The 26,108-nt window shown below is 37.9% G+C and overlaps 1 protein-coding gene across 2 annotated transcripts in view; it reads left to right on the top strand.

The window, feature by feature from the left end:
• csmd2 (CUB and Sushi multiple domains 2) overlaps positions 1 to 26,108 on the top strand; it is a 288,152-nt gene that overhangs the window by 166,515 nt on the left and 95,529 nt on the right. For both annotated transcript variants that reach the window (XR_007139415.1, XM_047808186.1), the window contains exons 15-25: positions 822 to 1,016; positions 3,237 to 3,375; positions 4,185 to 4,372; positions 5,566 to 5,754; positions 6,056 to 6,172; positions 6,288 to 6,503; positions 7,916 to 8,104; positions 8,923 to 9,092; positions 9,457 to 9,613; positions 11,050 to 11,241; positions 20,059 to 20,185. Coding sequence is in view for 1 of the 2 variants with exons in the window: in XM_047808186.1 (XP_047664142.1) it covers positions 822 to 1,016; positions 3,237 to 3,375; positions 4,185 to 4,372; positions 5,566 to 5,754; positions 6,056 to 6,172; positions 6,288 to 6,503; positions 7,916 to 8,104; positions 8,923 to 9,092; positions 9,457 to 9,613; positions 11,050 to 11,241; positions 20,059 to 20,185 (1,879 nt within the window). In the remaining variant the exon portion in view is untranslated. The remainder of the gene's footprint in view (positions 1 to 821; positions 1,017 to 3,236; positions 3,376 to 4,184; positions 4,373 to 5,565; positions 5,755 to 6,055; positions 6,173 to 6,287; positions 6,504 to 7,915; positions 8,105 to 8,922; positions 9,093 to 9,456; positions 9,614 to 11,049; positions 11,242 to 20,058; positions 20,186 to 26,108) is intronic.

Below are 26,108 nucleotides of genomic sequence, written 5' to 3'. Positions count from 1 at the left end.
ACGAATTAATCATCAGTTAGTTCCTCGTTGATTATAGCATGTACAGATCGCTCGAGATGATGAGGCGTAAATTTTAGGAGCAACTTTTAACTCGGGTGATTAGAGAAAGACTGACATGCATGATGTTGATAATTAACATGAGACCTGATTTCTCAATCATTTATTTTTTAATAATAAAGAAATGTAATATTTTCCATAGGTTTGGTTATAAAGTCCAGGTAAATGTAGATGGAGATTTTTCACCAGAACTGGAATGAAATCTTTAAATATCATTTCCATTTTCTCCCTAATAACTTTTAGGTTGCTATAATTATAAAATACGATCATTGTGCACCTTGTTGAGATTACATGCAAAGGAGAAACAGATTTCGGGTTTCAGGATTTTTCAGAACTAAATATAATAGAAGATCTAGCCATGTGACAGGTTTTCAAATATTCTTATTAGCCCTAATCGTAAGAAAACTACTAATCATACAAATATTCACTTTGTTTATGCAGTCTATTATTGAGTGAGCATGAAATCACAAGATTTTCTATATACAAAAGACCATCCTGTCACCTTTGTGTATGACTTTGGAATACAATCCATGTCGTAATGGTGTTTTCAGCTGAAGGGTCTAATGGTACTATTTACTCATGCGTCAGTTTGTCAAGCAAAATGACATCCTACAAAGACAGGCGGTTGGTCATTCTGCCAAATCTGCATTAGCCACCCATAGTCTGTAACACTACTTATACTTACAGGCGAGGTCCACAATATGTTTGTCACACATATGTTTATCTAAATCTTTTTCTTTTCTGACCTTCTTTGTCTTCCTCAGCATTTCGTCACAATGAGTGCCCCGATCCTGGTGTTCCTGTCAATGGGAAGCGCTTTGGGGAGAATTTGCAGCTGGGCAGTTCCATTTCATTCCTATGCGAGGAGGGTTTTGTGAAGACCCATGGCTCCCAGACCATTTCCTGCATCCTCAAAGATGGCAATGTAGTGTGGGACAATGCTGTGCCACGCTGTGAAGGTCAGTCCTAAATGAATTAAAACAGGAGTCAGCCTTTACCTATGTAATATACTCAATACTACAACACGGAAGGAGAACAGAAAATAAGCACTGTATAAACTGGTATCTAATAAATATGCATTACTCAAGTCACTGTTACAAAAAAACGTCAAATCTTTTAGACAAAAAAATTTACATATTTCACCCTCAATTTATAGATAAGACTTACAGATAATAACAGTGCATGAATAATACTGTACTTACAGTATATCTGAATTAATACTTACTTAACTATGAACTAATGATGAGTTAAGGCATGTATTAATCACAAACTAATAAAGAGCTAATCTTAACTAAGTCTTATGAATTTATGTGTGAACAATGTCCTCCTTATGTACATGTTAGTACATGTGTTAATATATGAATTAACACCTAGGAGTAAACTAAATGAAACATCCCTTTTCTAAAATGTAAATATTTATCAAATTGTTCACTCTTGTGGGATCAGTCCCAAGCGTCCCAGAGCACGTATTAATACTACAGTGATATTTCAGGAAAATAGATGTAGAACGTTGTGAACCAGGTTGAGATGAAATTTTTGGTGTTTATTATTACTGTGTCTTACTTTATTCAATAAGGGGGATCAATGTAAATTATGAAAGCACTCCAGCACAAGCCATTGATGTTTCTGTGCGCAGATGCATAATGCAAATTATCTCAACAATGTGATTCATATGTTTTCCTTACAGAGTACTGTATGTTTGATTAGGTTTACCCCTAACTGTTACATTTATTTAGTTTAACTAACTTGCCATCATGGGATAACATATACTTAAGTCGGTCATTATACAGAATGAAGACTCTTGTCATAGCTAAGATTAGCTCTTAATGAGTTTGTGTTTAGTACATGCCTTAACGTTGCCTCATCATTAGTTATATTTAAGTAAATATTAGTTAAGGTATCAGAGCAAGATTATTCATGTACTGTTATTGGACTATTTTACATAACTAGGGCATCATTTATTAATCCTATACTAACTGCTGGTGATTATTTTTATTTTAACATATTGCCGATACATATTTTATTGCTTTCTTAATTCACAAATCATTTTTCAATTTTTTAAATCCTGATAATAAAAGGAGTCTTGATACACCCTGTAAATATCTCTCTGAAAAAATCTCTCATGAGGCATATATTTGCATAACGTATAGGAAGACGCTCTGACATATAAACCATATTTTTACTTGCTGCTTGAGTTACCAGGAAAATCTGGGGGATAAAATGCCTTCCAGATGTGCATGAGATAAATACAGTGTAAATCCACCTCTGAAATGCCTTAACTTTTATTTAAGAAGCTCCGTCTGCTGCAGAGGTGTTAAGACAGTGTGTTGGGGTAGGAAGGGGTCAACAAAGTCCATGTTGACATATTTTATGCAACTCATCGTTTTATGTGATGAAAAGTGTGTAGATAGTAAAATAAATGTCTCTGCATCAAATTGTGGGGACTGTAAATTATTTGAGTCCAGGAATGGCGCAGCGTCATAGATGCCCTTCAGTGTGATCCGATGAAATTATCCACCCGAAAGGCACAAAGAGCCGATCTTTTTCATAATGTCTTTGTAAGATGCAAATTTTCTATTATATTGCAACATGACTCTTTTCTGCAGTCATTACCGTATGTCAGATGACTGGCATTATCACTACTTTAGAGCACCACCGGTTCTCTGTTTGAGAAACAGATGCAATTTTCCCCTCTGTGAAACTAAAGTCTTTAGGATAATTAATTGAAATGAGTTTGTCGGTATGGACCATTTATGTATGGAATTAAACAGTTTTAGGAACTGTGGTGTTATAGAGAAATATTAACATCATGGTGGTGTGACAGAGGAGAAGTAAGGCTTATTTCATAAGCTTGTTAATCATATGTTGGGAAAAGGGAAAAAAACTTTATGCAAGAAGTTGGCTATGTTTTAAAAAATTGAGGCGAATAATAAAGAGATATAGGTTAGACTGTAGAATCTGAAATACGGAGTTATGTATTGAGTTGATGTTTGATATGTTACTATGCATTGTATACTTGTTCCAGAACACTCATATTCAATGTATGCACCAAGTATTGTAAGTTGCAAGTGTTGTTTTATTTTTTTACCTTCTTCTATAAGATTGGATTGAAATTGCTGAAGGTTAATTAAGGTTGTTCTACAAAGCAGCTGCTTGGTTTCTGTCTGTCCATTTTGCAGCTCCATGTGGTGGAGATTTGAAAGCTCCCAGCGGCATCATCCTGTCCCCCGGATGGCCCGAGCTCTATAAAGAGGCTCTCAACTGCGAGTGGATCATTGAGGCTCCACCTGGATACCCGATCAAGATCATCTTTGACAAGTAAGACTCAGATGAGCTTGGCAGATGGTTTAATATTGGATTTTTTTTTTAAATGATTTAAAATTCTGTCATTCTGTGAAGGCAACAATACGCAGCATTTATTTTGCAACATCCTCCACAGTTAACCGCAATAAATAAATAAAGAAATAAACGAACATTTGAAAAGCTGTACACAAAATCCTCTGTGCCATAGAACAATTTTTACTCAAAGCTCCCATTAGCATGATTGACAGCTTTCCATGTAAAATGAATACAACAAAAATGGTTGTTCTTTGATTTTATGTAGCATCAATAAAACATAGCGTTCTGCTCCATTTGGCTGGCTTCTCTCTGAAATAGCACATTTTATTCATTACACTGATTAGTGCACAAGCAAGAGTACTGGCAGGCTGGGCTAATGAAATACACAACTACAGCAAACAGACTGATATAGTCATACAAACTAATTCTCTCGCCTTGTAAATGGTACACTCCCAGTGGAGTGCAGCACATTTTCAATATGCCGGGGCGAGAACTATTGCAGCCTGAGGCTCCCTCATGAACACAAATGAATATCCGCATGCACGTATGTGCCTCTGTTGATTATTTATTCATCTGACACCAGAATCCTCGGGCTTAGATCTGAAGCTGCTCTGCCTGCATGTGAATGTGGTGATCAGCAGGGCTCAGTGTGATCCATGTCCGAGCATTACTAGCATTAGCAGAATCATGCTAATATTGCTTTACATGTTATATAGCTATATATTTCTATTAAGTACCTAACCAGGAAAAACAAAATTATACAAAAATAATTTCTGCATCACCTGTAGGTTTCGGACAGAGGTTAACTATGACGTGCTGGAGGTGCGGGACGGGCGATATCCCTCCTCGCCAATGATTGGTAGTTACCAAGGTACCCAAGTGCCCCAGTTTCTCATTAGCACCTCCAACTTCCTCTACCTGCTCTTCACGACAGACAAGAGCCATTCTGACATCGGCTTCCGGATCCGATACGAGAGTAAGTACTTCACTAAACCACACTGAAATCTGCTCAATGATTTTACATGAACATAGTTTGCTTTTGTAAACTGAGCCAGTTACAAATACAACATTTAGTCCAGTATTTTGGACCACGCTCACCCTGAGTTTCAATGAAACAAACTATTAGCAATAAAAGCTAATACTTTTATCCAATTTACACGCACGTTTATTTAAAGCGATCGACCACACATTGCATTTTATTGTAGTGCATCTGTACACCTAATTTAGAAAATAACCAGAAGGAAAACATGAAGAATAGCAAAGACATCACAAGTGAATAAAGGACAGACATGTATACATCATGAGGAAGAAAAAATCAGATTAAGTCGATAAAAAATCCTGAAATTATGTATCTTTATTCATGTAAGAATTTAGTCATGGAAGAATAGAAATCATTAGAAAAATCCCACAAAAGCACTGCTATATAAAAGTATAAGTATAATTAATCACTTTATAAAAGTATAAGATTCAATCAATTTTCACAAAAAAAATAGACTTTTTTAATGTTTTAGTCATTTTCTTTGTAACATTTGATATCTTAATTGTAACACAAAAAGTTATCAAAGCCCTTTGATTATTTTGATGAATATAATACTATAAGCTACACTTCTTTCTCCCAGTTTGTTATGAAGCTGGAATCAGAGCACAGGGTCAACCATGATACAGAGTAGCCAGGGTTAAGAACCTTGCTCATGAACCCAACACAGGGAGCTTGGTACTGTAGGTTTAGGGTTTGTAGTGCTAAATGCAGATGATCCCCAACTCTTACACTTCATACATGAATCCTCACAAAATCTGCAGTGTGTTTGAGGCTAAAATCATAAGCTGGCATTTTCTGCCTGACTCATGTGGTTGAGCCTATTGTTGTTGTCATTGTCGCTTCATAAATCTCAGCTTGAGTTCAATTATTGAGAATCGCTGAGCTGATCATTTTATACAGAGATGTTGTGTTCATTAAAGGGTGTGTTTAGTGTGTTTATATTTGCACAGCATCTCTGGAAAGAAAGACTATATATATATATAATGTACATAGCTGAGTGTTATGTGATTGTCCAACAGTTGTATTCATTAGGTTTTTATCAGTAACAGGAAGAAGGAAGAAATCTTCACATCAGCTGCAGATCTTTTAATCATTTCAATTATGTTGCTCATAAAATCTCTTGTCTATAGCCTTGCAGCTGCAGTCTGACCACTGTGTTGATCCCGGGATTCCAGTCAATGGCCAACGGCATGGCAATGATTTCTATGTGGGCGCACTTGTGACCTTTAGCTGTGATGCAGGATACACCCTAAGTGACCCCGAGCCTCTAGAATGCGAGCCAAACTTCCAGTGGAATCATCCCCTTCCTAGCTGTGATGGTACAGTCCGGTTTCAGTCATATAACACAACTACACACATAAAGAAAAGTCATTTATTTCAGCAGCATCATTGCTTCCATACTAGAAAGCTATCAGAGCTAGCCTTCCCACCACCTTTGCTCTTATACCACCATAAATGCTTTAGGGCCATTATTGATTTTTCCCTTTGGGTAATGATAGAAATAATTTGCCTCCATATGGTTATGTCCTTTAGAAGGGCATGACTTGTAAACTTGGTTTTAGTGCATTGTGAAAGCTGCGAGAGATGCTGTATTTTAAACAATACTCCCGTTCTCTTCAGCACTTTGTGGCGGGTTTATCCAAGGAAACTTTGGCACTATTCTGTCCCCTGGATTTCCAGACTTCTACCCTCACAACCTCAATTGTACCTGGATGATTGAGACCTCACATGGCAAAGGTAAAGGTGCTTTTAGCTTTGGGATGATTTGTGTAAACTCTTTTGTAAAAGGTTGTAACTGATACTTATTAGACAATACCTTTATGTCTTACTGCCTTCTTTTTTTTTTCACCAGGTGTCCAGTTCACCTTCCATACATTTCACCTGGAGAGCCCGCATGACTATCTCCTAGTGACAGAGAATGGTAGTTTTTCTCATCCACTTTGGAGGCTGACCGGCTCCATCCTGCCTCCCCCTCTCAGTGCCGGGCTGTTCGGGAACTACACTGCTCAGATCCGCTTCCTTTCAGATTTTTCTGTGTCTTACGAGGGCTTTAATATCACCTACTCAGGTATTGAGCTAACAGTAGCTCTTATTTTTGTAATCTGCCTAAAATAGGTTTTCTTTTGTAAAATAGTCTACTTTTGACCACAAAAAGTGGTCAAAACCACAAAAAGTACCTGGTAGAAAAAGACTGCAGAAACAAACAAATATATATCCTGGAACTGAACCATCTCATAAACTGTGTCATGTCATCACGCCTCACTCCCAGCATTGGAGGATTTGACTTTGACTAGGATAAAGTATAGCGAGCGAACGAACAAGTGAGTGTGCGAGCGAGCGAGCGAGTGAGTGAGTGTGTGTGTGTGAGTGAGCGAATGAGTGAGTGAATGAGTGAGTGAGTAAGTGAGTGAATGAGTTAGTGAGTGAGTGAGTGAGTTAGTGAGTGAATGAGTTAGTGAGTGAATGAGCGAGCAAGTGAGTGAGCGGGTGAGTGAATGAGTGAGTGAGTGAGTGAACGGGTGAACGAGCAAGTGAGTGAGTAATTTAGTGAGTTAATGAGTGACTGAGTTAGTGAGTGATTGAATTTGCAAGTCAGTGAATGAGCAAGTGAGTGAGTGAGTGAGTGAGTGAGTGAGTGAATGAGTGAGTGAGTGAGTGAGTAAGTGAGTGAGTGAGTGAGTGAGTGAGAATAACTGAGTGAGTGAGTGAATAACTGAGTGAGTGAATAACTGAGTGAGTGAATAACTGAGTGAGTGAGTGAGTAAGTGAATAACGGAGTGAGTGAATAACTGAGTGAGTGAGTGAGTGAGTGAGTGAGTGAGTGAGTGAGTGAATAATTGAGTGAGTGAGTGAGTAAGTGAATAACTGACTGAGTGAGTGAGTGAGTGAGTGAGTGAGTGAGTGAGTGAGTGAGTGAGTGAGTGAATAACTGAGTGAGTGAGTGAGTGAGTGAGTGAGTGAATAACTGACTGAGTGAGTGAGTGAGTAAGTGAATAACTGAGTGAGTGAGTGAGTGAGTGAGTGAATAACTGAGTGAGTGAGTGAGTGAGTGAGTGAATAACTGAGTGAGTGAGTGAGTGAGTGAGTGAATAACTGAGTGAGTGAGTGAGTGAGTGAGTGAGTGAGTGAGTGAGTGAGTGAGTGAGTGAATAACTGAGTGAGTGAGTGAGTGAATAACTGAGTGAGTGAGTGAGTGAATAACTGACTGAGTGAGTGACTGAGTGAGTGAGTGAGTGAGTGAGTGAGTGAGTGAGTGAGTGAGTGAGTGAGTGAATAACTGAGTGAGTGAGTGAGTGAGTGAGTGAGTGAGTGAGTGAATAACTGAGTGAGTGAGTGAGTGAGTGAGTGAGTGAGTGAGTGAGTGAGTGAGTGAGTGAGTGAGTGAATAACTGAGTGAGTGAGTGAATAACTGAGTGAGTGAGTGAGTGAATAACTGAGTGAGTGAGTCAGTGAACATCTTGTTCTTTTCCATTTCTTCAGAGTATGATCTAGAGCCATGTGAGGACCCAGGTGTGCCTCCATTCAGTACACGTAAAGGGCTGCAGTTTGGCGTAGGGGATGCACTCTTCTTCTCCTGCTTTCCTGGGTACCGGTTGGAGGGGCCAGCCAAGGTGGTGTGTTTAGGGGGGCGGCGGCGGGTTTGGAGTTCCCCTCTCCCAAGGTGTGTTGGTAGGTGGTCACATGCTTTTATTTTGCTTTATTCACTAAATGTCTGCATGCATTCTGGCACTTTCTCTCAAACAGAATGACTTGTTTACTGAGTAAAAATATATAATGTTTATGTATTGTATCATTAGTTATTGTTCACACACATACCAAACCACAAACCTGTAGTTTCTGTCAAAGCAGTAACATGATATTATATGCTTACTGAGGTAGTGGTTTATTCTAAGCAAGTGTGTTAAAGTGCTATAAAATAGCTTGCAAAAAGGAAATTTACTAATAATAAAATGGCTGTTACGAATGAAATGTGTAATCTATATTTTCCAAAATAATTCTTTTGCAGAATGTCTGGTGATGTTCAACCTAGAAAGGTTTATATTAGGATTTTGACATTTTAATAGAGAAATGCAAATGCAATTTCTGTATTTTCCTTGGCAAATGAATGGTTGTTGGGTTTTGTTTATTTGTGTCTATTGCTTGTGAAACGAGGTTAAGTAATGTCAGACGAATTGTCAACGGAATTAATTAGTTATTCTGTCCCCAAGTAAGTCATTATGTCAGATTTTATCTCACTACACTAATGAAGAAGGATAATCAGAATATTTCATTATGAACAAGTTGATATACTAAGAAACAAAATGCACAGTCATCTACAGTAAAAATCTCTTTGGACTATGATTTAAATGTTTAAATAAAAAAAAGCACAAGTGCTATCAGTTTCCAGTCTCCTGTTCTAGCATGAATTTTCTAAATACGTGTTTGTGTTGTATTAGTTCCAAGTCCTGGTTGAGGATCCTGTATCATTTGACCTCTCTTGTGTTCAGCTGAATGCGGTTCTTCTGTGACTGGGAAACAAGGCATCCTCCTGTCTCCAAACTACCCCGGCTACTATGGCAACAATCATGAGTGCATCTACTCCATCCAGACCCAACCTGGCAAAGGCATTCAGCTTCGGGCTCGAGACTTCCGCCTGGAGGACGACGACATGCTAATGGTGTGTAGGTCGTGCGTGCAGTGTGTAGAGTATACATGAGTGTTTGGGTGGGTGGGTTGTGTAGATGTGCATTTTGTAAGAAATCTGGGTCTCATTAAAGATTTTGAATGCGATTTATCACATTTGTATCTGAAGGCGTTCAGAAATAGCACAAAAGTTTGCATGCTCTTATGTTTTTAAACGTAGCAAGGAAAATACATGATGGTTTTACAGCTTAGAATAGAAAACCATTGAATTTGTTATTGTCATGTGGGCAAAAGATTTGTCATTAGCCTTGGATTTCTTTTATCCCTTTTTAGTATTTACAGTATAATATTTGATTATTTATATCATTTGCCATTAATTTTTATTTTTTTGCTTTCAGGTGTATGACGGCAGCAGTAACCGTGCTCGTTTGCTAGGAGCCTTCATGGGCACAGAGCTAATGGAGGTGACGCTAAACAGCACGTCCAGTAGTATGTGGCTGGAGTTTATCAGCAACAGTGAGAACACCAGCAAAGGCTTCGAGCTGCACTTCACCAGTGAGTGGGAGCAGATGTGCTCTGAATAATTATTAAGCACAACCAGACACATTTCATCACATCATCTATGATGAAATATTAAATGTCATACATGAAACATTGCACTCTTTTCCAAGCATCATTTAAATCCTTTGCATTCGTTAAAATTAACATATAATCATTAACCATAGACTTTGGAGTTTAATTTTAGTTTGGAGAGTAATTTGGCTGAATTATGAGTGCCAGAGTTAGTGTTAGGATTAGTTCAATTATTTTTTTAGTAGCATGCTATAATTTAATTTATGGTAATATTGTATTATATTGAGTTATCGCGTACGTATATTGTTGCTATTTAGACATCAGTTTAAACTGAGTGCATGTATTATATTACTTAATCAGTGTAGTATTATACGCCCATCCCACAGCACATGCTCCAATCTGATTTTTCAGTGTTACATGATTATATCAATGTGCTCATTTCAACAACGTATAATTTCTATTGTGTCAGCTTTACATACTCACTCTAAGGTCAGTTCCTTGTAACGGTTTAAGGTAAAACTGCGATTATAGATTTAGAGTTATAGTTAGACTTTATAGTTATACTTAACTATAGTTAATCTATTTTCTTTTTTCTATTATTAACTTCAACAGACAAACAACAAAGTCGGCTTTTCAGACTTTACTCTAAGTTATAATAGGAGCCAACTTGATTTGTGGATGTTCTGCTACATTAAACCTAATTCTAAAAGGATGTAAAGGAAACCATGCAATTCTATAATTTAATATATTTGTAAAAGGTTTGCATTGCCATTTTTTTTTTTTTTTTGGTCTATGAGGATTAAACACTTTAAGAATTGCTGAAAAAGAACTTCTCGGTGGCATAACACCACCCTGTTGTTGACTTTAACATGAAGGTCATAATTTGTTACCTTAAATGTAAAGCATTATCATGCAAACAAATGCGTTCTTCTGGCCTTTGAACTGATGTCCTGTCTGGAATGGAAGTGCTGAAAACATCTCTATTCACATAGACAAAGCTTCTACAGTCTAATTCAGACACGCACACACAGTGTCACGAACCTGGTGTGTTAATTATTACCGTAGCATCATTTAAACTGTCCTCGGTGCCATAGGTTCACACATCTGTTCAAGCTCGTACAAACTCTCTCGCCTTCTCTCTATAGCAACTTCAGGTCAGCATAAATAATAGAGGGCTCACAAGCGGAAGAACACATATTAACCGACGCTTGAGTGAGATCCGCTGTTAGAGATTCTGTCGTGAATAGACCTTTTTAAGGTCTCCCTCATTTCCTGTAACAGGTTTTAATCTTAACATATAATAGCAGAGGCCAGGTTTCAGGTAGGAAGATAACTGAATCGCTTCTTCACTATTATTCTCTCTCTCTCTCTCTCTCTCTCTCTCTCTCTCTCTCTCTCTCTCTCTCTCTCTCTCTCAGGTTTTGATCTGGTTAAATGTGAGGATCCAGGCATGCCTCAGTTTGGCTATAAGCTGGAGGATAAGGGTCACTTTGCAGGAAGCACGGTGTCATACAGCTGTGATCCTGGTTATACCTTAAAGGGTAATGAGGTGCTGACATGTCTCAGAGGGGAGAGAAGAGCCTGGGACAGTCCTCTACCGCAGTGTATAGGTAAGCTCTGTGGATGCCACTGACTATACAGTATATGTAGCCTTTATGTTTGCTGACCAGCGCAACATGGCTCTCTCCGTTTGTTCCAAATAGGGTGATTCAGTCTGATGCAGGGATTATTTAAAAAAGTAGGGCAATGATGAAATGAAACGGAAAATCTAAGAGGAAGAGGAAATATGATGTGGGTCAGAATTTGCAGGTTTCTCTGTCACAGACAAAAGTTTCCATCTTGAGCAGATGTTTGGAGGTCATGAGTTTTATTTGCTCTTTTTTGATAATGACATGTCTTATGGAACAGAATGAATCACTGCTGAATGATGTTATGTATGTCCAGTGACATGTCAGCAATGTTCTCAGAAAATAAGGTACTAAGTTGCATCTTGCTATATCACCGGATATACGGGTGTATTTTACCTGGAAAGGTGCATAAATGCATGAATCATACCTTTTAATGTATCACTTAAAAAGATAAAGGTACAAGCATGGTACTTAAGGTCCAGTTATGTACCGTAAATCATTTATACGTCCACACTGCCGGGTAATTTATATACACTAAAGGTCAAAAATGCGTACCTTTGAGGGTACCACCTCAGTAATAAGGCAATATATATTTAGTTCATATGGCTGACAATTTCATCTGAAGTGACTTTCATACATCTGGGACAGAATACCACTGAGCAGAAGGTTAATGGTGTTGCAAAAGGACTAGATTATACAGCTCGGTCAGTCCAAGGTTTGAATTTATGGTCAATAGTCCAAACTACTAAGCTTCCACATCCCTAGTTTAGTGTAAAAAATAGGTTGTGTAGACTAACAGATTGGATTTCTCACCTTGATAGTTGTGGGCCCTGCTGCTACAGAGGAAATCAAGCTATGATTACTGTATGCTGTTCCAGAGAGCCAAGAATAGTCCATCTTACTGACTGAGTGATATGATTGATCGACTGACAAACCCCCCGTCGTTAAAATGCAAAGACTTTCAGGGAACATCGTGTCTTACAGACAGCACCAATGTCTTGACAGTGAATATTAAAAATATCCATCTCTAACTATGCCTTCACCAGTTGCAAAAGATTCAGTTAAAATATAAATGTAAGTTCTAAACACGGCAATAATGTTCTAGCACTTAATTATTAATAGCAAATTATATCGAAGGAGTAAATCCGGTGAAGAATTTTCTTCAAAGTTAGCTAGCTACTGTAGCTAGTCATAAATAGATGATACTTTGTGGGTTTTTGGAGTTCATTTTGTTGTGGGTTGCGGTAGACAAGTAGTTAAAGCGTTGGCCTTGTCATCAGAAGGTTGTAAGTTTGAATCCCAGGTCCAGCAAGCTGCCACTGTGGCCCCCACTGAGCAATGCTCTTAAATTTGCTAAGTTGTATAAAATGTAAGCTGTTCTACAAAAGAGTGCACTAACTCTGTAAATGTAATGTATAGGAATAAGGAAGCTGGAATTAAATCTCTGCTGAGTGTTGATCGAGGTTCCAGATGTGCAGCCTTTTAGTTTCAGTACAGTTACTGAATAATGGATTGTAATTACAATATATGATTGTTATATAAGACGAGTTATTGAGTAGCATGTTAAAAGTTTAAAGTGTTCAGGGCTTTAGAACAGTGGCACTCTTTGGATTTAAACCGTGCAGATGACAGCTCATAGTCTTAAACACTTTTCTTTAATGCAGGGTCACTAGCACTATGTTTTATTTGCTAATTAAGCTTTTATCTATGCAAAGAATTTGCCTTCCAATAATAGGGCACGTATTTGAAAGAGAACTGGAAAAGAAAAAAAAAACTGTTGCAGTTATTTATTTATTTTTTGAAAAAAAGAAGTTCTCAGTTGTGGAAAAAATACAGTACACATTTCTTTTTAGTTTTATCCCCCCCCCCCCCCAATTCTGTAATCTAAACATTTATCCAACTACCAGCCAATTGAAGCGTGCGTTACAGCTTCAGCTCTTGCAGTGTGACTCAAATAGTCATGAAGTTTTTATCATGGTCTTCACCGTAACCATCGTAAAAGAGTGTATCCTTTCTGACCCAAGCTTTAGTGCATTCCGAATGTCTCATAAAAAATGAAACAGGCTGACTATAAACATTAAGTGCCTCTGTATTTCTGTTTGCTTACATGAACTAGCCAAGTTTTTTCATATGGCTTCCAAAAACTTTTAAATCGGCCTTGTGTCCTACTCGGATGCTCTGGAAATATCAGGCAAAAAAACAACTCGTGTGTATTTGTTTGCTCATGGAAGCCTGTGTATGAGCTTTCTGTTTGTTCACGAAGGCTCATCTCATGAGTAAGACATAAATGCTATCTTACACAGGGAAAAAAAACAGCTAAAGGCAGTTGGGCAAAACTGCACAGTCTGTTTACTAGGGCACTGGGTTTTGTGTCTGCAATCCACAGCTGATGTCATGAACATATGCCATCATTGTTAAATCTTTTATTGTAAGTCAGGTGGACAGTTTAAACCAGACTAGCGAAGTTAAAAAGCTGTTCTCAATAGATCCGTTGGTGAAAACTGTAATGCAGAAACATGTAAGACCTCACAGACATGACCAGCAAATAGAAGTAGAGGTAAAAACCAACACACACCATAACAAGCCACAAGAGGAGTGATGAGATTGGAAAGGTTCAGGAATACAGGGAGCAAAACAAGAGGATTCTGTGAAACTTGTAAGCACACTGCAATGCAGCTGAATTTTAGATTGTTATGCTAGACTGGTTTGGGCTCTTGGAAACTTCATGCCATGGTATACATTTAAAGAATATAGATATTTCTAAACTCCTAAGATATCTTTCTTTCTTTCTTTCTTTTTTACTTGACTTATTTGAGATTAAATACATGGGGAGAGAAAGAAAGGGTAAGAGAGAGAGGGAGAGAGAGAGAGAGAGAGAGAGAGAGAGAGAGAGAGAGAGAGAATAGTGTGGTTTTGTGACGTGTGGAACAGTTGAAGAAGATGAGTTTGTTTCATGGTGATTTATCACCACACCATCTTCACTAGGGGAACATTCGTCTTAAAATAAAAGTTCAGAAAGCCGAGAGACAGAAAACAGTATATTATACAGTGAGAGATATTTCAATCACACAGGGTATTGAGTGTGTTCTACTGTTCTTATATATTGTAGTTTCTTTATATTGTACTTTCTTCACTATTGATGTAATCAAAGGTAAAGGTTGGTTCATGCTGTTAAGTGAATGAATTATATTCTAAAATAAAATACGACATTTTGGAGGTATACTAAGCTCTATTCATTGTATTAAAAAGATGTCAAAGGTCAGTCATTCTGTGTTGTTTGGACAAGTGGGATTATTAAACCCGCTGCTTATAAGCAGAAACTTGTCGCCAAATATCTAGAGTGCCAGATCAATTAAATCCCCTCTGCAAAAAGTTACTGCCAGTTAAAATCAGCCTGACAAATGAATGTAAAGTCTGCCCTCTACTCAACGCTGAACGCTAATTTACAAGACGCTTGTAGAGAAACAGCCTCTCACCAAATGTAGTAGTGTTTGATTTTACTGATATATACTGTAATGATTTAGAATTGCACTCTGAAGAATCACCTATAGGACGATGGATTCTGTTTGGATCCCCTCAACATTTATTTCTCGTTTCGTCTCAATGATTTTTGTTCCTCGCTACTTACCTAAACCCGTGGCTTGTTTATTGAGGATCTAAATATATACGGCAATTTCTGACGATATCTGTTGTTAAAAGCATCGTATTGAATTTTGGGATGATTTTTATCGACACAGCTCCAGGTTTTTCAGTTTGCTCCCACGTCCCAGGAGGAGGCTTATCTATGCTAAAGTGTCCCTAGATGTAAATGAGTGTGTGAATAAATGTGTACATTGTGTATTCCCACCTAATACCAAGTGTTCCCAGGATAGATTCCAAACTCAGCATGACCCTGACCAAGATAAAATTGAAAACTGAGAATTCACAATTCACACGGTCTCAAAGCAGTTTAAGTATAGAAACAGAATAAAAAATGACTTTACTAAAAATAAAGTTACTATATATCTCTTATATATATATATATATATATATATATATATATATATATATATATATATATATATATATATATATATATACGTATATATATATATATATATATATATATATATATATATACGTATATATATATATATATACAGAGAGAGAGAGAGAGAGAGAGAGAGAGAGAGAGAGAGAGAGAGAGAGCAAGCCGGATGTGATGGTGTTAAGGAAAAACTCGCTGAGAAGAAACCTTTAGAGGAACCAGACTCAGAAGGGAACTTCATCCTCATTTGGGTGACACTAGCAAGTAAAGATTGTAAATGTAAATGTAATGTAATGTCCTTATTATAACAGTTTGTTGTTGAGTTGAATTTAGCAACCAAGGGCTCCTGAGGAACTAATGGGTCAGCTCAATTTCCAAGTTCACCACAGACCCTACACTGAATTTATCTCAAGTGGCAATAAGTAATAATTATTTAGCTATAATTATAATAGAAACTCAAAGCTAACATGATGATAACATGATGAAATACCCAGAAATAACGAAACATTTAAATATATTTACAGTAAGTAAGTAGTCTGAATCAGGGGGCACGGTGGCTAGCTAGTGGTTAGCACGTTCGCCTCACACCTCTGGGTTCGATTCCCACCTCTGCCTTGTGTGTGTGGAGTTTGCATTTTCTCCCCATGCCTCGGGGTTTCCTCCGGGTAGTCCGGGACATTCATCCAAAGACATGCATGGTAGGTTGATTGGCAACTCTGGAAAATTGTCCGTAGTAGTGTGTGTGTGTGTGTGTGTGTGTGTGTGTGTGTGTGTGTGTGTGTGTGTGTGTGTGTGTGTGTGTGTGTGTGTGTGTGTGTGTGTGTGTGTGTGTGTGTGTGTGTGTGTGTGTGTGTGCCCTGTGATGGGTTGGCACTCCATCCAGGGTGTATCCTGCCTTGATGCCTGATGACGCCTGAGATAGGCACAGGCTCCCCGTGACCCAAGGTAGTTCGGATAAGCGGTAGAAAATGAATGAATGAATGAATGAATGAATGAAGTAGTCTGAATCATAATCGTCCTAGCTGCTTAGTCACTAAGTGAGTGATCAGATGAGTGGAATTTTATGGCATACCATATTTACACAGAAAATCAAACTTAATCAAACACAGAAATCAGTATAAATAAATAAATAAATAAATAAATAAATAAATAAATAAATAAATAAATAAATAAATAAATAAATAAACATTTCTTTTACAGGCACTGAGGCCAAGCTGGACTCAAAAATAAATTTTTTTTTCCCCTTTCATTTCCTCATGATTATTTGTAATAAAATGTACTAAAAATAAAACCAAACAACATGAAAATGCATTCTAATGGCACAAATGCTAAATTGATCCGGGCTGTTACAGGGGTGTGGATTTCCCATAACACACATCTGTGAAACCAGTTGGTGACACTCCACTGGTCTCAGGGTGATAATAACAGTGATAATAATAACAATCCATAGCAGTTTCTGCACATCATTTTTTGATCTTTAATTTCTTGAATATTACAGCAGTTTATTATGCCATTTTTTTTTTATCTTTGTTCATATTATCTCTGCAGATCACATCTTAAGATCTGTCTTATTTTCAATTACTGTTTGGAAATGTTCTACTTCAGAGATCACTCTGTCTGAATGTGCATGGGACAAGCACAGAACTGAATACACATTGCTATGTGGAATCTATTTTTATATTTCTTTACAGCATACTTGCCATAATGTATATTTGCCCTACGAGGCCCATCCTCATATTGACCTTTCCTTTCCTAACCAAAACAAAAAACCCTTTATCACTAATTAATCAGTTGGTTTAAAGGTTAAGTCTTATACCTTGATATTTAAGCATGGTTTACACAATATTCAGTTTGCACAATTTTATGGTCACCATCTAGTGTGAGCAGTGTCATTATCCAACATTAAAGGAACGATACACAATACACACAACAGACCCCGGTATTATACAATAGAAATGCACAGTGTAGGTGTGATGCACGAAGTGTGTGAAATGAACAGTAACAGTACAGTCCGGAGTACACAGATCTGCTTATACCTCAACAATTTTGCCAATGATTACAATGTTTCATTTATAATTGTGCAAAAATCCGACATTTTATGAATGTATACTTTGCATGCAAGCCATCCAAGAAACACCGTTCCTGTTCCTGCTTGGGTTACAGTAATGATAAACACGTGTTTCCTCAGCAGCCTGCTCATATTTCTTCCTTTTTTCTTTCTTTTTCTTGCTTGATCAGATCATTTTCTTTCTTTCACAATGTCTAAAAGAAAAACAAAATATAGAAGCTGCCATTTTACAAAGAAACCCATAAAGCAAAAAGTACAATCCTCCATGCTGAAGATGTTGGGAAAAGTCACAAGCACCATACAGTAACTGTTACAAAGTGCTAACAACCAAGACACCTTCACTGAATGATAAATAAATGTATTCAGACCTAACAAAAAAAAAACATCACAACATTAAAGATTAAAATTTTTACTTTTTAAAAAAAAATCTGTGTTTATCGATTGTTACTATAGAAACCGAAACGTATCAGAACGAGCACAATATTGGAGTATTGTTCATGTTACACCTGTGAGAATTTCTCTAGCTACATAAAGTTCATAAATAATGTAATAAATAACATGTAATAAATCTATAGCGCTGTCAGTTAAAGATTTTGTTGTCTTAGCTATCATATTGCTGGCGTGATGTGATATTTATACTGTATGCTGTTGGCTGTGTACATGAGCCGACTGGCTTGTCACAACAGTTTAGCTCCAACAACAAACTGGAACATGAAGATCATGAAAAACTCAGTAATTGAAATGACACTAATTGACCAGTGGCAACAGTGTCCTTCTTGTTTTTCTTTCTTCTTCTGAATTTTAAACAGCACAAACACAGTGCTGCAGGCTTGTCAACATTTTCAGGCTAAGTAGACGTTCGCATCATTAGCATTTAACACTAGGAGGACGTACAGTGTGACACGCTGCACTCTGAGGTTCAGGGTTGCGTATAGCAGAATCCCAGCTTCTGACTTCTGATGTTAATAAGGTTGGCTTGAAAGAAGTGCACATGTTCAAAAAATAACCACTAACCAAACATTATTAGTCAGATTTGTATGTTCTAAACACGTGCAAATACAGACAGGTTGCCGGTTTGTTTGCTGTATATTTAAGGATGAAGAGATAAATCCATTAGAAATCCGTTATTGCAGGCAGGTATAAGCAAAAAAAAAACCTTGTGTGAGCAGGATTAGCATCCAATTTCACACATATCTTTAAAACCAGTTATGAATTAGCTGAAGCTGAGGAACAGACAGTGCTGACAGTGCTGACATTTCTTCCTTTGGGTGTTTTCCATGCTTTCAAGTGTCTTCTGGGGCATAGTGATAGGTTGCGTATTTTTAATTATAAACAGAAAAGAAAGCAACAACGACAACAAAATCCCTTTCCAGTTTAGGCCACATATACGTTGGATTTTAATACATATACAGATATGGTTCTCAGAAGTACTAGACAGATGGACTCTACAGGAGTCACGTGTATATCTGCTTCTCGCCGCCTGGGTCTACATAGATGTACTGTATGCTATAAAGAAGCACACGTTTGATCCGTGTCACCTCAGGCTGTGAGGAGCTCACTGCTTCCTGGTGCGTGAAACTCTGCCTGCGGTGTCTGCTGGCCCTTACCTGCAGACAAACTAGTGATTTGTGCCTTGTGGCATGACACCACTACCATTCCTCCTACAAGATGGATAGCCTGGCCTGGCACTGGAGATATTACTGAAACCCTATCAGTGATATTAGCCAAAAGAAATGTGCCCTCCCCAGAGATGTCTCAATGCCGGGCCTTGATATACGACTGCGCCATTCCGCCTATCGCTCATAAAGCTCGGTTCCATGTGGAATGTATTATTATAAAGCAGGAAGTTAAACTGGCCTTGGCCACATGGCAGTGTGTCATATTCAGTGCGCTAGGTCCCATTCCCACCGAGAGAAATGTGGAGTTTCCTGCAGCGTGGTCTGCCTGTGGCTGCAACACTCTGTCCTCTCTGATCTCAAAATCCCACAATATCAAAGGACAGACAGTTTTATTTTAACTCCCTGGATGTTGAAGTACAAAAGGTTTTTTTGTTCTTTTTGTAACTTGACTTTTTTTTTTCTTTTCTTCCTTTTTTTGTAGCACTAAGTGTGCCTGATGGCCTGTTGAAAAGGCTCTCTTTTTTTTACTCACTTTCTTACAATTCCTTGTGAATGCACATTCCTGTTCCCATTGTTTAGATGCAATCTGAGTCAAAATGCTGTGCTTTCTAGAAGTGCTAAGGATAACATTAACATTAAAATACAGTAGTGTGCTGTTATAGGAAAATAATCAACCAAAAACAAAGTGCTAGGATTCCTTCTAAGAGAGTTTTAGGCTGATGGTCTTCTAAGTGTGTGACCAGGTTGAACTAGTGTGGATGTATTCACTGATAGACACTTCAAATCACTTTTGTGCATCACTCTGGATACGTGCATCTGACAAATGCTTGAATGTAAATGGTACAATAACTTTTTTTTCTGCTTTTAATGTTATTAACTATTTTGCATATTTCCATATGTTACCAAGAGCAAACAGTCCAACGAGCCAAAATAAATGTATCAACGACGGATTCGCTGTTCAGGATTCGACCTTCTTCAGCAGAGTTGTTGAAATGCACTGTACATGATATTATACTTGTACTGAATAGGAATCTTAAGATAAAGTGTGTGTGGTGTTTGTGTGTGTTTCTTTTTGCCATGTTCAGCTGAGTGTGGTGGGATGATCAAGGACGAGCCCACGGGTCGCATCCTGTCTCCAGGTTACCCAGCGCCCTATGAGCACAATCTGCACTGTGTGTGGACCATCGAGGCTCCACCTGGAAGCACCATCGGGTCTGTATTACGTGCCCCAACTGTCGCGTCTTTCCTATCCCTTTACCTCATTCGTTCCTTCTGACAACATTTTCAACTCTTCATGGTTTCTAACTCTCGTCTCTTATCTGACCTTGGATTCCAAACCATTAACTCTTTAACAGTCTCAGTGGAAATTTTCTGGCGCGGGTCTCGGTTGTCTCAGTGTGTCACCGCTGGCATGCCTGATATTCTGAGATTTATGCATAAGCTCAAACCATGATTGGATTTCAGTATGGCTGCTGTCTGTGTGTGTGTGTGTGTCTGTGTGTGTCTGTGTGTGTGTGTGTGTGTGCCAGTATTGTTCCAGGCTGCTATCTTAGTCATCAGGGCTGGGGGGTGTTAGGAGGGCATTAGAATTTTGGCAGTCCTACACATTGGCCTCTACCCTTTCCCTGTAAATCGCTGCTAATGAATGAACATGCGCTCTCTTTAATTGCCGCTTGTTTTGCCAGTGTAATTCTGCATGAAATCTCAGCGCCAGGCAGTATCTAATTGAAACGTGCCTCTAACAGCGTTGTGTATCCGACGCTCCCCTCTGTCCTTCAGCTGCACTCTGGACCGCTCCCAGACTCTTTCCTGCTGCAGTCCTCATTTATACAGTATATTTTTTTTATTCAGTCAGATTGCATACTTCAGCCTTAACTTAAAGGTACAGAAGGTTATCCCAAAGAACCTGGCCACTCTTCTGTATTTTTATTAGTCAGCAAATTACTGCCATTAAGGATGTCAGGGGAAAGTGGGTGTTATCATCTCACCTTGTGTTTATGCTCGTGAGCCACTCTGCTCTTTAAAACAAAAAGTAGCATTGGAATATCAATAATGATGAAGGTTACTTCACCTTGGATTTCTTCCTCTTTTTATTATGCAGCAGCAGTCATTTCTCATGGGGTTTTAGACGACATGAAAAACCAAGCACTTTGTTGTGACTAGATAAGGATGAAGTAGCGTCTGCAAAACAAGATCAATATCTTGTTATCATAGATGTGCCATAATGTGTAAGCAGAACAATACAATGTACTTAAATGAATTTAGATTTACTGTGCTGCATTAGAAGATTTTTTTTATTTATTTCTTTTTGCAAGCTTTTTATCGCAGGCTCACACACACTGATCTATTTCAGGCACTGGGGAATCCCCTTGAAAAGAAAAGGAACTCTGTAAAAGTCTTAAACACAGTTTCTTATTATAGTCTTTCCTTTTCTTCACGATGACAGTTTTGTACTTCTTTTCTGAACGTTGTATACGGACTATATAATCACAGAATCCACCAAATTAGGTTTCTTTTGTCTGTTTTTTAAAACACTTGCTGAAAAAAAAAAACATTTTCCTGCTTATAAAGAACACCCTGGCCTTCAGAAGCTGAAGCAAAAACAGCATGGAACAACAATATTAGAAAAAAAAAATATCTTAAAGCAGGCTGACTGTAATTCCTTCTGTGTTTGTTAACCTGCATCCTAACAGAAAGCACAAAACGGCACTTATATTTACATACAATATATATATTTATATATATATATATATATATATATATATATATATACATATATATATATGTATATATATGTATATATATGTATATATATGTATATATATATATATATATATATATACATATATATACATATATATATGTATATATATATATATATATATATATATATATATATATATATATATACATATATATATATGTATATATGTATATATATATATGCATTAAGTATTAGAGCACTATTTGTAAACAGCCTGCTTGTTTGTTTGTTTATTTATTTATTTATTTTTATTTGATTTATTTATCTTAACGGAGTCAATGTTAACGGTGCAATCATGAACTTGTTCAAATCTAATTAATCTCACAAACTCGTTACAATATTTACTGTTAGATTTTAATTGTAAACACCATCAGAATTTCTTCCCTTAATCTACAGCAGTCTTGTAATGTTTTAGAACAGCCTTTTCACAGCAGGAATATTTAACATACAAAGGGTAAGTTCTTCATTTCCTAGGTGCTGATCAAAACATTTTATAGCCTATTTGTTTGCATTTTTAATAAAACAAAAAAAAGCCTCCAGCCCTTAACTCTTATCTGTATAACGCAGGAGGTTTTTGCTTGATGTGTTGTTTAATGTGACTCAATCACACACTGTAGAAGTGCTATTAATCACTGAAGTGATAGAAACACTGGTTTAAACACATGGAAAGCTGCTTTATACACATTAAGCTTGTTTAATTAGGCTTAGTGATTTTATACCATACTGTACAATCTTTTAACATGATTTTTGGTAGATTTCCTCATAGCGAGGAAAGCATGGAAATGAATTCTGGTGTGTGCAGCATGAGGAGAAAAGACACAAGAAAAGTTTATGTTGCCATCTCCAGACGGTTGGATCTGACAACTTGGTGCCGTATTTCAAGTTCATTCTAATCCACAACTTTGATCCGGTTTATTCTAATATGTTCAAAGCGGAACCAATAAGATGAAACCCTCGTTTGTGACGTAGCAAAGACATGACTCACCCATCACAGTGGAGTTCTGCTAATGATTTGCATATCTCTGTATCCAGAGTTATTTTTATCAGAGGCCAAAAAAAATGGAATTTTCACATAAGTTCAACACAGAATTTATATCTCACGCCACAGTGGGGTTTAATACCATGTATGAAAGTAGACACTCAGGGCACTACAAGAATTTGTAAGAGTTTCGTAAGTATTTCTGATCGTACCTAGCGTACAGAGAGCAATATATTCATAGAAAAGTTCCAAAAAAAGATAAACTGTAGGATTTTTATTTTTTACATAAATGTTTATATCTAAAAAGTACATGGTGATATCAAACCCATTTCTGCTATCTGGAATGAAGTGTTCATAAGCATCTGAAGATTTGAAGGCATTACCTTCAGCCACCAGAATTCTGTGTAAGGCTAACCAACTGAAGTAATAACATCTCACACCGGAAGCCGACAGTGTTTTGACTCGTTTTATATCAAACGTGTGGCGATAAATTAATGTTTTTGTTTAAACTGATAAATTTCCCTTTTGTACGCAGTACGAGGCACCAGTGTAATGGTAAAACTGTAATGCTTTTTTGTGCAACTTAAAGCTCTGGAAATGGTCATTAAGGCTCTCAGATGAGTTTGAACTCGCCATTAGTTTGTCATTATTTTCTTGCCCTGTTTTCTCGAAAGGTTTTTGGTTAGACGTTTAGCTACAGTTGGTGAAAATGAGTGGCACTCAGAGACATTGAGGGGTTTATTACAAAGGAGTTGAATGGAGAACAGGATACGTTATGCCTTCAGTAAATGCTGGAGGAAAAGAGCCTGCAACACATTTGTGCAGTAGATGCGTCCATATTACTGCTCATGCTACGTTCCAGTGTACTGTCTTCTTTGTTGGAGAAGGATATTCATCATCATCATGTGGTCGCTAGGGCTTTGAAATGCACTGAAAATAAGATTACACAAATAAGGTCCTGTGTAGCAGTTTGACAGATTCTTTATATTACTGGATAACAATCACACTTTGTCCTCTGTCGCGCTTTTCCTACACAGAGTCGCTGGGAAACTGTAGACTATCTTAAGGGAGGGTTGAGACATTTTTTACAGGGTCCGCACACACAATTTAGAGGTGCCAATCAGCCTAAAATGCATGTCTTTGGATTGGAGGAGGTGAACAGGCAAACTCCATGCACACAGGCAGGAATTGAACACCCAACCCTGGAAGTGCAAGGCAGACTTGCTAAGCATTAAGCCACTCACTCTGCACCCCACAAAGTCAGGGCCCTATACAGCCTATAGCCTACAAAGACAAACTATAGTCTATACAATTGTGTGTTTCCAACCTCGTGACTGCAGTTTGGAGAATAACCACATATGACTGTGATGGTTTGGTCCAAAAAACAAAGGCATATGATTTCTATACTGTTTCATTATACATACTGTTACTATTTCAATAATATAATTAAAATGTAAATAAATAAATACATGAAATAGAATAAAATAATAATAACAACAACAACAACAATAATAAAATAGTTTCCTTAGCATTAGTAGAAGGTATTGGCCATATGTGTGTGTAAGTGTGTGACAGTGTGTGTCATTGTGTGTGTGTGTGTGTGTGTGTGTGTGTGTGTGTGTGTGTGTGTGTGTGTGTGTGTGTGTGTGTGTGTGTGTCTTTGTGTGTCTTTTATTGTATGTCGTGTGTGTGTGTGTGCATGTCATTATGTGTGCATATGTGTGTCTGTGTATACATGAGCATTGTGTCATTTATTGTCATTGTGTGTATTTGCATGTGCGTATCATTGTGTGTGTGTGTGTGTGTGGGTACGTGTGTGTGTTTTATTGTGTAAGTTTGAGTGGATTTGTGGATACATGATGATCTAACCTCCTCACTGAAGGTATGCATACATTCTTTTGATCCCATCTTGCATGATCAATTATTCATGATCATTTGCAATGCATTAGTACTGGGACAACTCACACACTGCTATAAGGGCTCTAAGAGAGGAGCGCCGCAGTGTACATGTGTGAAAGAGAAGGCAGAAACACACACGACACAGAGAAGGACAGATCCTGGCTCAGCAGTACAGAGATGACAGTGTTCAGAAGTAACTATCATATAAGAAGTTACAGCAGGGATTTTTTTTCTTTTCTTGTAATACACTGAAATGGACATGTCCCTTTAGTGTTGTTAAGTTGATGAACGAGTAAGAGCATGAATAAGGAGGTGTTATGGGTATTTAGTGGTAGGATTAGGATAGAGTGTTACACCGAGGGAACGCAACACACTCCAAGGCTTACAGGAGGAGAAGAACACCTTTCATCCCTCTTTCATCTTCTCATCACAGGCTCATCTCCACCCTTGATCCACCTGGGTTTCGCAAAAGGTGATAATTACTCCAAGAGCTACTTCTGACTGACAGTATCTGTCACACACACACACACACACACACACACACACACACACACACACACACACACACACATGTCTGAGCTCTAGTGTGTCTCAGGCGTGTAGGATTAGACAGACGGTAAAGCCGCTGTACCAAAACTGGCTTTGTACGCCTGAGTCAGAGCTCAGAGGATCCAGTGGCTCATCTGCAGTTGTGAAGCAAATCTCATTCACCTTCTGTCCTCTTCTGTTCTCTTTTTTTCTCTTAATTTCTATTCTTATATTTTCTGTCTATCCTCTCAGCTTTTAAAATTTTGTCTGTCTGTTTTTTTTTACCTCATTTTCATAATTTCTTTTCTCTTATTCTTCTCTCCTTTTTACATTTTCTTTTCTCTTTTCAATTCTCTTCTCTTCTCTTCTCTTCTCTTCTCTTCTCTTCTCTTCTCTTCTCGCATCCTCGGAGCATCGGATGTGTGTTAGCACAGCTGTTTTGTCTGCTGTCTCTCTGAGCCAACAGATCCACAGCGTTCGACAGAAGCGATGAGATTCAGACAGTCTGAATCACGGCAGAGATGAGCAGGATGTGCTGATCTGCAGATAAGCGTGACAGCTGGCGAGATGGGCAGAGTGTTTCCACACAAGGACTTAATGCTTACTGCTGAAGAAATCGAGCTCCTTGTGCATGTCATCTTTCATTCATTCTGTCTCACCATGCTTTCCAAAGCTTTTTGTTCTTGAATGCACTTGCATCTTATTGTCTCACGGGTTGTGTAAGGAATACATCGATGCACAGTAGATCAGAGCTAAGTGGGCAAAATACATGGCGAATTGTAACACACACCCAGCCACCCACCCACACACACACTCACACACACATACTAAAGACACTGTGACGGAGGTCCCTAAGTAAACACCTGCTCTGCTAGGTCTCATGGGAGCTTTTAGCAGAGGGCTGAGCTGTGAGATCCTGATGAGGTTACAGATTGGGCTGTGTGGATAAAGTGGAGCTCAGATGT

Source organism: Tachysurus fulvidraco, chromosome 24 (genome assembly GCF_022655615.1).
Source record: "Tachysurus fulvidraco isolate hzauxx_2018 chromosome 24, HZAU_PFXX_2.0, whole genome shotgun sequence".
NCBI classification, from domain to species: domain Eukaryota; kingdom Metazoa; phylum Chordata; class Actinopteri; order Siluriformes; family Bagridae; genus Tachysurus; species Tachysurus fulvidraco.
The sequence above is the reverse complement of the archived record's forward strand: the minus strand, read 5'-3'. Positions and strand labels throughout refer to the sequence as shown.